At 49.4% G+C, this 14434-nt stretch overlaps 1 protein-coding gene and 1 long non-coding RNA gene across 6 annotated transcripts in view; both read right to left on the bottom strand.

The window, feature by feature from the left end:
• Window positions 1-1334: 1334 nt before the first annotated feature.
• LOC125122640 (uncharacterized) lies at window positions 1335-5775 on the bottom strand. Its single transcript, XR_007133872.1, has 2 exons — window positions 3138-5775; window positions 1335-1823 (listed from the first exon to the last, which is right to left on the bottom strand). It is a non-coding gene; the product is annotated as an uncharacterized LOC125122640 (long non-coding RNA).
• Window positions 5776-7028: 1253 nt separating this feature from the next.
• CEP250 (centrosomal protein 250) overlaps window positions 7029-14434 on the bottom strand; it is a 56238-nt gene continuing 48832 nt past the window's right edge. For all 5 annotated transcript variants that reach the window (XM_047771227.1, XM_047771228.1, XM_047771229.1 and 2 more), the window contains 5 exons: window positions 11642-11755; window positions 11305-11460; window positions 10788-10889; window positions 9796-9858; window positions 7029-8156 (listed from right to left, as the gene is read on the bottom strand). In XM_047771227.1, the coding sequence (XP_047627183.1) occupies window positions 7893-8156; window positions 9796-9858; window positions 10788-10889; window positions 11305-11460; window positions 11642-11755 (699 nt within the window). In that variant the 3' untranslated portion in view covers window positions 7029-7892. The remainder of the gene's footprint in view (window positions 8157-9795; window positions 9859-10787; window positions 10890-11304; window positions 11461-11641; window positions 11756-14434) is intronic.

Raw genomic sequence — 14434 nt, forward strand, 5'->3', positions numbered from 1 at the left:
ACAGCCTGTCACCCTCGACCTCGAATGAGGGAGGTGGGATGAGGACAGGATTCAGCCTGCTGAGGCATACTTCCCTCTCTCACCCACCAGGATGTCCAATTTGGATTTGAATCAGAAAAGCAAGGAAAGTGGTCCCATTACTGGGAGGATGTTAATCAGACCAACTGCTCCAAGAAGGTTCTGTCCATGCACAGCACAGAAGCAGAAACGGAAGTCAGCTCGTGTGACTCTAGTCCTTCAGCCGTGAATACAGGAGAGTGTTGGGATTGCAGCAGCAGGACGATGGGGCCGTTTAGGGGTAAAGGGCAAGAAGAAGTTGTATAGTGACCAGTCTGTTACTAAATAAAATCCTGGCCTGATTCTCTTACCTGCAAGGACAGTGTCAGGGGAGGAAAGGCCCGACTTGACTTCCATAGCTCAGGGGCAATATTTGCATTAATTTCTCTGCCTGGTCTCCTGGATCATGCAGGTGGTGCAAATTTAGAGCCAACCCCATGCAAAGTGCAGGCCCAGATTGAGTCCTGTGGAGGAGCTCTTTTCCCATTGGATAAAAATCGAGATAAGCTTCCTTATTTCACCCAATGCTGGCGGGTAAATTTTCTTCTAGCCCAGCTTTCTTCTGAAGGTTCAGCTCTTTGAGGTTCCCAGTGTTTTGTTGGGGCCTCCATTCCAATTCTCTGCTTCCTCTGAGATCAAGGTCCTCTATCCACATGAGCATTAAACTCCTAAATTCCTGGGCAGCCCATTAGGCAGCTCAGATACTCTTTATGCTGTTTTAGATTTTGCTTTTCGTTTCTGGTATCTGAGGACTTCCTGGATATATATATTTTTAACTTCTGCTCTGTATTAAAAAATTTTTTTTTTTTTGCTTTTTTAGGGCTGTGCCCACAGCATATGGAGGTTCCCAGGCTAGGGTTAATCCGAGCTATAGCCGCTGGCTTACGCCACAGCCACACCACCAGATCCAAGCCGAGTATGTGACCTACACCACAGCTCACAGCATCGCCAGACCCTTAACCCACTGAGTGAGGTCAGGGATCAAACCCTCATCCTCATGGATGCTAGTCGAGTTCTTTAACCATTGAGCTACAAAGGGAATTCCTAATAGGACCCTACTAGCATCCATGAGGACACGGGTTCCATCCCTGGCCTTGCTCAGCCGGTTAAGGATCTCGCGTTGCCGTGAGCTGTGGTGTAGGTCACAGACTCGGCTTAGATCTGGTGTTGTTGTGGCTGTGGCGTAAGCCAGAGGCTACAGCTCCAATTGGAATCCTAGCCTGGGAACCTCGATATGCTGCGGGTGTGGCCCTAAAAAGACAAAAAATAAAATAAAATAAAAAATAAAACAATTTTTATTAAAACACTGTCTATATATGCGCTTGCAAAATTACCAATTAACTCAGGAAGGATACGCATTAGGAACTGTAGTTGCCTCTGGGAAGAGACTGGGAATAACCAAAGGACAGATTCTTGTCATTTACTTTTTGTACTTTTTGGACTGTGTACCACAGACTCATATTACACATTCAAAAATAAATGCCATTAAAAAAAATTAACACTATGTTTTGACCAGCAGTTCTAGATTTTTGTCATAGGACAGTTTTCAGGTTATCTTTTTTTCTGGCCACTCCTGTGGCATATGGAATTCCTGGGCCAGAGGTCAGATCAGAGCCATTGCAACCTATACCAAAGCTATGGCATCGAAGTTGCATCCCAGTGCTCCAGAGACACCACCAATCCCATTGCACCAAAGCAGGAACTCCTCAGGTTATCTTTCAATTCATGACTTTGCTGGAACTGGAGCCAAAACTAGAAACTTTTGTCTTAAGAATAGAATGAGAAATAGTAGTTAAGGTCCACTGTGTAAAGTTACAACACGACCAAGTGGTTATTACTAAACATAATGACATAATCATATATAGCAGATAGTCTACATGAAATATCATGATATAGCAGTGTAAGCGTATTGTTTAGAGATATGGAAGCACATGCCAGAATAGTTAGAAGGGAAGGCCTCTGAGAAGGGGCCTCAGTGTAAGGAGTCAGTGGTGGCAGGACGCTGCTGCTCCACATTAAAAGCCTGAACTGTGTGGTTTTTTTTCTTTTTGAGAAAATTTTCAGGTATTTACCTTGGTAACAAGTCCCCCCGCCCCCCCCCAAAAATGCAACCCAAGAGGTTTTAAGGGTTGGCTATAGTAAATATTCACTTTTGTCGAAATGGCAAATTCTCTCTGACCCAGGAGGTTCCAAATGGCTCCTTCTCTTCTCTCCCCCCGCCCCCCGCCACCTGCAATCTCCAGCTGCTCATCCACACTAGATCCAGCTCATAACCACAACCCCCTTGCCCTCCTGCTTAAACGGATGCTTAAATTCCAAACCTCCCTTGTCAGCTGGGCTCTGGGCTGAACACCAAAGTGAAGGGGCGGAGGTGCTTGCCAAGACGCCTGTGCAGAGGAGTTCATGGTACGTTCTCTGTGATGAGGCCCCTTATACAACTGAGCTGGCATGAAAGACCTCATTGGGCACCAGTCTCTTCTGGGAGATCAGAGGACACAATGATCAGCTGTACCATCCTTTCAGCCTCCAGCCCAGGACTTAAGAGGCATTCCTTTTAGTGGTTAGCAGGTGGCTTGGAAAGGCCAGAGGAGGTGTCGTGTGAAGGGCTGGGGAGGAATGGAAGCTACCAGGACACGGGAATCTGGGGACATCTGGTGACTCCCGCCCATCCTCCTTCCCAGTTTCCCAGTTCTTGGTGTCAGAGCCAGTCTATTGCTGCTGGGGCACATCGTCAGGCCAGAGATGAAGGTTTCATACCTGAAGCAGAGTCTGGTAGCTTACCTGTGTGCTACACTGTGGCTGATGGCCTCCCTCCTCGACCAGGAGTCCAGCCAGAGTGACTTCCATAAGAAGCCCAGAATCCACTCAAGGACCTGCCACGGCCCCAGGGACTCTTGAAGAAAGTGTACCTGTTGGGGTTCCCTGGTGCCCAGCGGGTTAAGGACCTGGTGTTGTCACTGCTCTGGCTCGGGTAAGTGCCGTGGTGCCAGTTCAACTCCTGGGCCCTGGAACTTCCACACAATGTGGGCATGGGCCAAATCAAAAAAAAAAAAAAAAAAAAAGAGAGAGAGAGAGTGTACCTGTTCATCTGGGGTCCATGAGTGCTCTGCCTGCTTCCACATTCCTGAAGAGTCTGTCTGGCTTGACCAGTGCTTCAGAATGGACACTGAGCCCATGCTGAGGTCAGAAGTGCCAAGTCCTCTGATGCTTTGCTCTTGTGGTTGGTCAGCGCACACCCTTGGTCTCTGTCCAGTTCCTACGCTCCCAGTGCCAGGCCCATCTCTCTTCATGATCCCAGGTGCTACCCTTCTTCTACAGATGGTGGGAGTTTGGGATAAACCCCTAAATTCCTCCCTCCTGTGCTCCTATGAACTTTAGGGCTCTGAATCAGAAAAGGAGTTTCAGAATCAAAATCAACAGCCAATTAGAGAATCCCAGAACCCATTGGGCCGTGTGGGATGCCAGTCCTGTGTGGCTCTGGCTTCAGCTCCAAGATTGACCAGCAGATATGGTCCCCAGGTGGGTGCAGGACAAAAGGTGGAGACCAAGGAGGTTAGGCCAAATCCTTCTCCTCCTCCAAATGTCCACCCAGCCCTCCCTTCTGGGGTGAACCAGGCCCCTGTCCAAGGCTTTGAGACAGACACGGGGAACACAACTACACCAACCACCTGCCTAAGGGCCTGTCCCATGGGCTGAGATGAGGCCTGCATGCAAAGTCTAAGGCTGGGGGAGACTTGCTGCTTTTGTGGGTGAGGTATCCCCTCCTCCACAGGTGCTTTTGGAATTTCTGTTGCCCCTAGAGCTGCAGAGGCTCTGAGGCTGCTCACCAGGGTGCCGCATCATCCTAACCTGCCTCCACCAGGAGGGCGGTCTGCCTGGTTTGCCTAGCCCTTCGGATGGGCCCTGAAGCTCCTGATGGAGTTAGAGCTACCCTGCCTCCAGAAGTCCTGGACTCTGGGCTGCATTCACCCACCTCTGCCGGCCCCTTTCTCTACACCAATGGGGCCCAGGCTCCCCTCTGTGGTAGAACATAAGGGTGACGTGTTAAGAGGTTTGTCTCCTCTCCCTAGGCACCCATGTTAACCCCAACCCTAGGCAACCTTCCCCAATTCCAGGTGGCCAAGGAGGAATTATTCCAGCAGACACCCAGGCTATGGCCAGACCCTGAGTCCATCTATGCCAGGCCTGTGCTATACAGTGGGAACTCTGAGAATGTGAGGTCTTCAGAATATGGGATAACCACTGACGAGCACCGGCTGCACTGCACTGTGGGAGAGCAGGCAGGTGAGGTTGAGCCCCAGGGCCTTCCTGACTTTCTTTCCTTTCTCTACAGAATGACCCAGGCCCCACTTCTAGGCTCTGAGAACATGGACAGTAGAACCTTCCTACATATAAGGTACCTGAGAATGCCCATGACCTGGGGGGAACGCCCACGTTCTCCTGGTATTGAAGCCTCCGGATCTAGCGTGGGCTGCAATAGTCCTGAGCCAAGATGGAAAGCTGCAGGCCCAAGGGCTGGAGCAGACTGCCCTCAGTCTTTTGGTGTAAATTGGATCTTGTCCTCACCCTGCAGTCTGACTGTACCCTCTCCCCTGCCCTCGGCCCCAGCATATACCACCAGCTTCCCCTTTTCTACTTTGTGCCAAGCAGCTTTTCTGCCTTCAAGGGGCTGCTAGTCCCATGAAGGGAGGAGAAGGTAATTAGGTTGCGACATGGTGATAGTTGCTCTAACACACATGGAGTTTCCTTGAGAGAAGAGGATGCTGCACCCACCAGAGCCAGCACTCCCTGGGAATAAGAACATTGCCCAGACTCTGACTCCACTCTTGTCGCCTTCTCTCCCGGGACTTTGGGCCTGGACCAGCTCTAATCAAAGCAGAAAAGGAGAAGGCTGGAGGGCGGAGGGTTTTGTGGATAGAGACATCTACGCTCAGCTCTGACCTCCTTTCTCCCAGGTTCTAGATATCAGTCACACCACCCTCAAGTGTGTCCATGAGAGTAGGCTAGATGGTCAGACAGTTCCCCACTACAGGATTCACTGCTTTGGTTAGCCTGCTGCCTGGGATAAGAGCGGAAGGAAGCACTGGCCTGATGCCCTGAGGCAAGGTTGGGTCCTGCCCAAAAGACCCAATCTTTTTTCTTCATGCTTCTCCAATTCAGGTTTGAAGCTGATGAAAAGAGCAACTGGCTCCATGACTGGTGGGACCCTCCATACGGATGATCCTACTATTGGTCAAAGAAAGCGTATTTTACAAAGTTGGAGCAGAAAATCATTCACAGGCAGAGTGTAAGAGCAAGACTGTAGCCTGCCTTTGAACTGAAGGCCAACCCTGATGTGAATATCTGTTGGAAGGGGAGACCCTAGCCTGAGGTCTAGAGGCAGGGGTGAGGGGCTCTTGAAGGTTGAATGGGAAGGGAGGAGCAAAAACAGATTTTTACTGAGTGAAGACCTTATTGGCTGCCTCTAAAATGTCTTTCAACTGCTGAAATCTCTCTCCCGTGTTCCTAGAAGGTATGTGGAGCTTAAGGCCTTGGCTTAAGAACTACAGATAATGGTATTGAGATAATGGTATTGAGAAAAAACTGCAAGGCAAAAACCAAGGTCCCTCTGTCAGCCTCTAAACTAGAGAACCAGGAGTTCCTGTTGTGGCTCAGCGGTTAACAAATCTGACCAGTATCGATAAGGACACAGGTTCAATCTCTGGCCCCACTCAGTGGGTCAAGGATCCAGCATTGCCATGAGCTGTGGTGTAGGTCACAGACGCGGCTCAGATTTGATGTTGCTGGGGCGTAGGCCAGCAGCTACAGCTCCAATTAGACCGCTAGGCCTGGGAAAATCCATATGCCGCAGTGCAGCCCTAAAAAGACTGAAAAAAGAAAAGAAAAGAAACTAGAGAGCCAGAATTGGGGGATCAAAAATGATAAGGAACCCAGAGAAATCTAATTTGTCCCTGATAACTCCTAGCATGGGGCCACATAAGGATTCTGAGCCATAGGAAATCCCACTAGAGGAAGGGACCAGCCAACATCTCTAGAGCCCCAGATTTAGCTCTGGGGGGTATAAACTGTAACTTTTTTTTTTTTTTTTTCAATGGCCATACCTGCAGCATATGCAAGTTCCTGGGCCAAGGACTGAATCTGAGCGACAGCTATGAGTTACACCAAAGCTGCAGCAATACCAGATCTGTTAGCCCATTGCACTGGGCCAGGGATTGAACCTGTACCTCCAAAATGACCTGAGACACTGCAGTCAGATTCTTAACCCACTAAGCCACAGCAGAAACTCTGAAACTGTAATTTTTTACTGAGTATCTGTCCCATACACTGGTTTTTGGAACAAAGCTCCCTCTATGTGGTGCAATGGGAAATAATGGGACCTGAGCCCTGGGTAAGCAGGTCTGAGTGACTATGGAGCTGCTTTCAAACCCCCACATTCTTAGCTGGTCTTAAGGCCATCCTCAGGCTCAGGCAAGAGGAATTCCAGATTATGGTTGGGGGTGTGGTCAGAGGAAGGTCATGCCTTGCTGCCTTTTTTTTTTTTTTTTTTGGCTGTCTGGCAGCATATGGAGTTCCCAGGCCAGGGATCAGATCTGAGCTGCAGTTGTGACCTAAGCTGAAGCTGAGGCAGTGCCAGATTCCCAACCCACTGTGCCGGGGCCAGGGATTGAACCTGTGTCCCAGAGCTCCCAAAACGCCACCAATCCCATTGTGTGCCACAGCAGGAACTCCCAAGCCTTGCTTCTTTACAGAAAACTGTTCTCTCTCAGGTTTTCAGGAAATTGCCAACAAGAGGTCTTAAGCCTATGAAATGCCTCCACCAGGGTCAGGCCATAACTGACAATCCTGCCACAGTCCTTCCCACTTATTGGCTTGACCCATGGCTGGACTAAGTTGGTTCCAGCAATATGCTCAGAAAGGGACACTCCAAGGGTATTCACCCAGAGCAGAAGAGAAATGAGACCAGGCAGAACTTCTGAACTCAAGAGACTGACTTTAGCCAAATGTCAACTCTGTGTTTTTGAAGTGCCAGCACATGTTTTAAGTAAAGAACACGTGATGGGTCCTCATTATCCATGAGTTCAAATTTAGATCCCAAGAACCTCCAACACCTCCCTCCCTACCCATCTAACCTCAGCCCCAGTGCACTCTGCCACACAGACCAGTTTTCTCACCAGCATGCTTAGGCAACCCCTCCTAACTCCTCTCCAGACTTCAGGGGCCAGTTCATGCCTTCCTTCCTCAGCTGCTGGCATTTCTACAGCACTTCTGGTCGGCACACAGAAACTATAACTCATCAATGAAGTTCTGCCAGTTCTTGTCAGTTGGGCTCAAGCTTCCTGTGGACAGGGGCTTTGTCTTGTGTATCTTCTGCAGCCCTTCTCTATCAGAACGCAGGCAGATGACAAATTCATGCCATCTCACAGGAATCTTTAGCAAATTCTTTCTTGATAGATGCCTTTGATGTGCTGTTGCCCAGCTACCCAGTAGAGGCAGCAGCAGAGAACAAACACAAAGACCCAGGGTGTATTGTAATGAGTTCTGGACGAGATTCAGTAGACGCCCCGTGGCCAGGGCAAGGCACTCTGTGGATGACTGCAGGCCAGTATCAAATGTGACCTGCCTCATTCCCATGGGAGCCGGGGCCTTCTCCCAGCCTTGCAGGTTTCCCTCCCTCTTCCTGGGAATGCCAGCAGACCTGGGGCTCCCAGGTTGGGTAACAGAACCAGAACTTCCTTTGGCAAACCTGCAGCTGTGTGGAGGGGCCATGACCCAGGTGACAAGCCATGTGTCTGTGGCCTCCCAGGCTGGCCCACGTCCTGCCCTGGCTGAGACTGCTACCTAGAGGCAGTCTGAGCAGCACTGGAGCTGGGGCACAGCACTGCTGGCCCGGGGGATGTCAGGCTTTGAGTCAGGGACTCGTCCAGCTTGCGGGTCTCGGCCTCTAAGACGGTGGCCTCGGGGGCTTGGGCCACAGCGAGAAGGGAGTGAGAGAGGCCGTGGTGCAGGTCCGCCAGCTCACGGCTCGTCTGAACTGAGCGAGCAATGTAGTCCTGCTTCTGCTTCCGCTCCAAGGCCAGCTGGGCTCGCAGGAGGGCCACCTAGGGGGCAGGAAAACCAAGAGGGTGGAAGCAGTGGAGGATGGGGAGGCTGCCCCAACCCTTCGTGCTCTGCTCCTGTGGCACTTGTCAGACCAGCATTTGAATCAACTCCACCACAGCCACGAACCTCAGGTCAGGCTTTACAGTGGTTGGGGAAGGGCTGCTGGGATCAGAGAATCAGTGATTGTCAATTCTGGGTGCATAGGAGACTCAAAGGTGGAGCTTAAAAAACAACAGATTTCTTCAGCAACTCTACTGAGAGGCCACTGACATGTAATAAAACACCAGATTTTAAGTGTACATTTTGACAAATTTCATAATATACATACCCATGTATAACTACTACCTAAATCAAGACACAGAATCTAGTCACTGCAGAAAGTCCCACCGAGTGCCCTTTGGAAAGTTTAAGAAATAGTCTGACTGAATTAGACAGAGGTGAGGCCTGGGCATCAGTATGTTTTCAAAGTTCCCCAGGTGATTCTAATGTGCAGCCAGAGTTGAAAATCACTGATTGACCCTTGCATTTCTCAAATAGGTATTCTGAGGCTACCAGGAGGTGACATTTTTGGGAGCTCAGGGAACATCCAGGACTAGGGTAAGGCAAGAGAGGCGCCTTGGGTGAGAACTTTAAGGAGGCCTCCAGGTTAACAGTGGGGCCTCCTTAACTTCTACACCTAAGGTGCCTGTCTCAGTGATTTCTTTGTATGAGTTTAACAGAGTTCAAAGTAATGGCTTAGGTCTAGCTATATAGTCAGGCCCTGCTGGTAGTGACTAACCATTGATTTCTGAAACAGTCTTAGAAATCAAAATCCCAGAGTTCTAATTACTCCTGGGCCTTGAAAAACAGGGTGAACCTTTAGGTGAGACCTAAGAGGCAAGAAGGCACTTGGTTAGTCTCCCTGAGCTTGACCTGAGCTTTGGGGTGGATCCTGGTGCTGGTGTCAGGCTACTCTGCCCAATGTGGTGGCAACTGCCTTGTCTGCAAGGGTGCATGTGGGGGCAGAGGATGCCAGGATGCTTCTGCTTGCTTTTGTCTGTCCTTGTAGAATCTTCTGTCTGCTCCTCAGCTTTCTTTCTTTTCTTTCCTCAGTAGCAGCCTGGAGGTCTGGGGCCTGGAGTGTGCTTTCTTCCCCCTCCCCCTTCAAGCATATTGAGTAGGGGAGGTTAAGTTGGGACTGGGCCCTGCTTGCCTCCCACAAGGGCTGAAGTTCTTTTATTTATTTATTTTTTTGGTTGTTGTTGTTGTTGCTATTTCTTGGGCCGCACCCACGGCATATGGAGGTTCCCAGGCTAGGGGTCGAATCGGAGCTGTAGCCACCGGCCTACGCCAGAGCCACAGCAACGCGGGATCCGAGCCACGTCTGCAACCTACACCACAGCTCATGGCAACGCCGGATCGTTAACCCACTGAGCAAGGGCAGGGATCGAACCTGCAACCTCATGGTTCCTAGTCGGATTCGTTAACCACTGCGCCACAACGGGAACTCCAGGACTGAAGTTCTTGAAGGCAGGAACTATTTCCCCTCTCCCTGCTGGAGGTGCACAAAGGGTCGAGCACATAGTAGACACCAAAGCCTTGCTGCCTGAGTGTAAGGGAGGAAAAGGGACTTAGAAAATGGATCCTGCTGGAACATACCTCTTTTTGCAGCTCAACCATGTGCTTGGCATCTGAGGAGCCCTTCTGCCTTCCTCTTCCATCCTGTGGAAGACACATGCCATTCCTGTTGGAACAAGGTTTGTGCAGGCCTCTTCACAATCCTGGGGACCAGAGCAGGGGCTATGGGCTGGAAGTGCCTGAACTCGTATTGAACTCTATGGGGCACCACGGCCCTGGAGGAAGGAGAGGCTCCACCGGCCAAAGAGGTGACACCCATGGAGACCCGATGCCAAATGTTCCAAGGGCTTGGATGGGACTGACTTGAAGCACCTCTTCATTTAAAGTATACCATATACCTGCTTTGTGCTAGCCCTGGGCAATGAGCTAAGGATGCAGAAGGGAAGCAAAACAAAGGGCCTGCCCTTGGGAAGCTCTCTTTAAAGGAAGTGGGATGGAGAGCTGGGAGGTACTCAGGCACCGGAGTCGGTCCCTACCTGCCAGGCCCCAGGTTTGTCTATTGATGGGCATAACTCAGCAAGAGTGCTGGTGTACGGTGTCTTCCCCCAAATCCTTCTGGCCCCAGAAAATACCATATCCTCTAAACTCAGTATTACAAAGAACAAGGAACTCTTTGAGGTCCACAAAACTGCTGTCAAGCTCCTAGGCATGTTAGGGTCTGGTAAGCACCACCCAATATCTACATGCTGGGACAGACCAGAAGCCCCATGAACCCTGATCCTGGGAGCCTGAAGCACTGGTCTAGTAGCAGGTAGACTGGACATCAGAGAAGGCTGGGTTCCTCAGCATGCAGGGCTGCCAGCCTTGACTCCAGCCCTACCCACTGATGTAGGGCCTCCTTCCTGGGTCAGGGACAGTGCTGGGTAGGGCAGAACCAGTCAGGAGGGGCTCTCTGGATTGGCTGAAGTGGCTTCTCCCCTCCAAGGGTAGCCTGGGTTATACACTGCAGAGGGCTCTTTCTGGCGGCAGGGCTTGAACTCCCCTGAGGCTGCAGTCAATGAAAAGCGATAAACCTGTTGCATGGGTGATGGTGCCATGGCTTCACCGCTCTCCAGGTCCCCTGCCCGCAATGCACGCATGGAACCCCTCTTCAGTTTCCTCCGCTCTCGCTCCACCTGCCAAGATGTGAGAAATCAGGGCTGGGCTAGACTCAAGGGCTAGAGGAGAGCTGCCTTTTTTGAGGAGTGTGAGTGTGGGTGTGCCTGTGAGGGGCTGGCAGTCGTGAGAAGCCGAACACCCGGGCTGGAGTTCAAAGTGCTGCTGGGGCAGAGGAGCCGGAGCCAGCCTCCTGGGCCTTTGAAGCAGGGTCAGCACACCTTTTCTGCAGTATTCTGGGCATTGTGGAATCTCTGTCACAACCATTTGACTCCACTATTGCAGTGTCCCTCTACAACTTTATTTTCAGAAACAGGCAGTAGGGTGAATTTGGTCCCTGGGCTAGAGTTTATGACCCCCTACTCTGGGGGTTGTGTTAGAAGACATACGTGCCTGTCAGGCCTGGGCAGGGAGCTGAGGACAGGAGTTATGCACCTGCTCCAGGGTGGTCCGCAGCTGGGCGTTATGATGTTGCAGCTGGCTTCGGTCAACCTCCAAGAGAGCCACCGCTCGCTGCAGGTGCTCAAGCCTCTGTTCCCAGAGCTGCCTCTCCTCCATCTCAGGACTAGGCTCAGTCTTCACTCCCGAGACCTGTGGGAGAGACTTGTCAGTCTCACCTGAGCATCCCCTGAAACAGGTGGGGAATAGATAGAGGGCAAAGGACCAATCTGGCAGGGTTGGGCTTCAGGGACTGAATTCCGAGAGGATGGGGACAAGCCCCTGGACAGGAGCTCCTTCCAGGCCATCTGTTCCCACCAGGCCCCCAGCTCACCTCTCCCAGCTGTACACCTGGCTCTCCTCTAGGCCCCCGTTCTGCTCTGCTGCTCGGGCCTGGGCTGTGGAGTCGCTCTTTCTCCAGAGTGAGTTTGGTGAGCTCCAACTCATCCTGGGGTATCAAGGTGTAGAGCAAAGTTGCACCGTGACAACCTCACATCCAGACCCACTCCACCCTCCATCCTCAACAATTTTCTCATCAGGTTATAGTCTTATTTTTCCTGGTACCTCTGAGCAATTCTAGTGCAGAACTTTCATTTTACAGATTGATAAAGGAAAAGAGAGGGTTCTTCCCAAGGATACACGGAGGGTTAGGACTGAAACCTGTCTCATTTTGGATCTCCCATAAGCTAAGTAACAACTTGGAGCACTAGGTGTTGTCGAAAGAACACAGACTCAGGAGTCACATAGAGCTGAGAATTTTGACACCACTTACTGGCTGTGAACTGGGTCAAGGTATGAGCTCTCTCTAAACCCCAATTACCTCATTTGTAAAATGACTACATGAAGCATAGATCAAGCCTCTGGGGCTAAAGCCCTTTACATAAATGAGGAAACCAGTGCTACACATTTTCTAGGCACCTCCGGGTCATAGATAGTAATGTCTTGAGAGGCAAGACAGAGAAGAGGAATGGAGTGTCCCCTGTGGGTGGGGGCTGTCTGGGAGAGAAGGAGCTCAATAGTATGAGGCACTGCTCTAGAATCAGTCCTGCTCAGATCTAATCTTAGCTCTGCCCTTTACTCACCAGATGACCTTGGATGAGTCACTTAGCCTCTCTTATCTGCTTTCTTCAACTATAAAGTGAAGATAATAACAGTTCCTACTTCTCAGGGTTGTTGTGGAAGAAACTGAGGGTAACAGTGACTAGCATACAAGATGCTTAAAATAAAAAGTGATGTGGAGTTTCCATCGTGGCTCAGTGGTTAACCAACCCGACTAGGAACCATGAGGTTTCAGGTTCGATCTCTGGCCTCTCTCAGTGGGTTAAGGATCCAGCGTTGCTGTGAGCTGTGGTATAGGTCGCAGATGCAGCTCAGATCCCTGGTGTAGGCTGGCAGCTACAGCTCTGATTAGACCCCTAGCCTGGGAACCTCCATATGCCATGGGTACGACCCTCAAAAAGACAAAAAAAAAAAAAAGTGATGCTACTATATAAATGTCTCTAGGCAGACAAATGTATATAAAAGACATGGTAACTGGGTCACCATGCTGTATAGTAGAAAACTGACAGAACACTGTAAACCAGCTATAATGGAAAAAATAAAAATCATTTAAAAAAGATACATGGTATATTTATGCAATGGAATATTACTCAGCCATAAAAAATGAAATAGGAGTTCCCTGGTGGCTCAGTGGGTTAAGGATCAAGCATTGTCACTGCTGTGGCCTTTGTTATGGTATGGGTTCAACTCCTGGCCTGAACTTCCATGTGCCACAGGTGCAGCCAAAAAAAAAAAAAAAAAGAAAGAAAAGAAAAAAAATAATGCCAATTGCAACATCAATGGACCTAGTGGTTATACTTACTGAAGCAAGTCAGACAAAGAAAGACAAATACCACATAAAATCACTTACATGTGGAATCTAATTTTTTTTTTTTTTTGGCTGCAGCATGCAGCAGCTTGATGTGGGATCTCAGTTCCCAGACCAGAGACTGATTCAGGGCTGCAGCAGTGAAAGTGCCAAGTCCTAACTACTAAACCACCAAGGAACTCCCCCTACATGTGGAATCTTAAAAAAATTATACAAATGAATTTATTTACAAAACAGAAATAGACTCACAGACATAGAAAACAAACTTATGGTTATTAAAGGGGAAAGGGGAAGAGTGAAAAGATAGGAATTTGGGATTAGTAGATACACACTACTATATATAAAATAGATAAACAACAAAGACCTAATATAGAGCACAGGGAACTATGTTTAATATCTTGCAATAACCTATAATGGAAAAGAATCTGAGAAATAATATATAGTTATAAAACCAAATCAATTTGCTGTACACCTAAAACATTGTAAATACTTCAATTAAAAAAAAATGATTCTGGAGTTCCTGCTATGGCTCAGTGGGTTAAGAACCTAACTAGTATCCATGAGGACATGGGTTCAATCCCTGGCCTTGCTTAGTGGGTTAAGGATATGGCATTGCCACAAGCTATGGCAGAAGCAGCTTGGATACTGTGTTAGTGTGGCTGTGGAATAGGCTGGCAACTGTAGCTCCAATTTGACCCCTGGCCTGGGAACCTCCCTATGCCACAGGTGCGGCTCTAAAAAAAAAAAATTGAAAAAAAAAAAAGGAGTTCCTGTCGTAGCTCAGCGGTTAATGAATCCGACTAGTATCCATGAGGACATGGGTTCAATCCCTGGCCTCACTCAGTGGGTTAAGGATCCGGTGTTGCTGTGAGCTGTGGTGTAGGTCGAAGATGCGGCTTGGCTCTGGTGTTGCGGCTGCAGCTGTGGCCAGCAGCTGCAGCTCTGATTTACCCCCTAGCTTGGGAACCTCCATATACCTCAGGGGCGGCCCTAAAAAAAAATAAGCAAAATAAAAAAAAATTTTTTTAAATGATGTTACTATGATGAAGGGCTGTTTCTGAAAGATTTGAGTGTTTTGAGAAGGGGAGGACTCTGACCTGAACTACATTATTGAGTAAATGGTATGAACAGGAAGTGCCTTCCCACTCAGCTACATATCTGACTTTCTGTGCCTGAAAGAAAAGAATTTAGTTCCATTTATTGAATGCCTTTTTCCTAAGCACTTTATTCTCTTTTTGGTCTCAGAATGGCTCCATGGGG

The sequence above is a fragment of the Phacochoerus africanus genome, chromosome 3, assembly GCF_016906955.1.
Source record: "Phacochoerus africanus isolate WHEZ1 chromosome 3, ROS_Pafr_v1, whole genome shotgun sequence".
In the NCBI taxonomy this organism is placed as follows: Eukaryota; Metazoa; Chordata; class Mammalia; order Artiodactyla; family Suidae; genus Phacochoerus; species Phacochoerus africanus.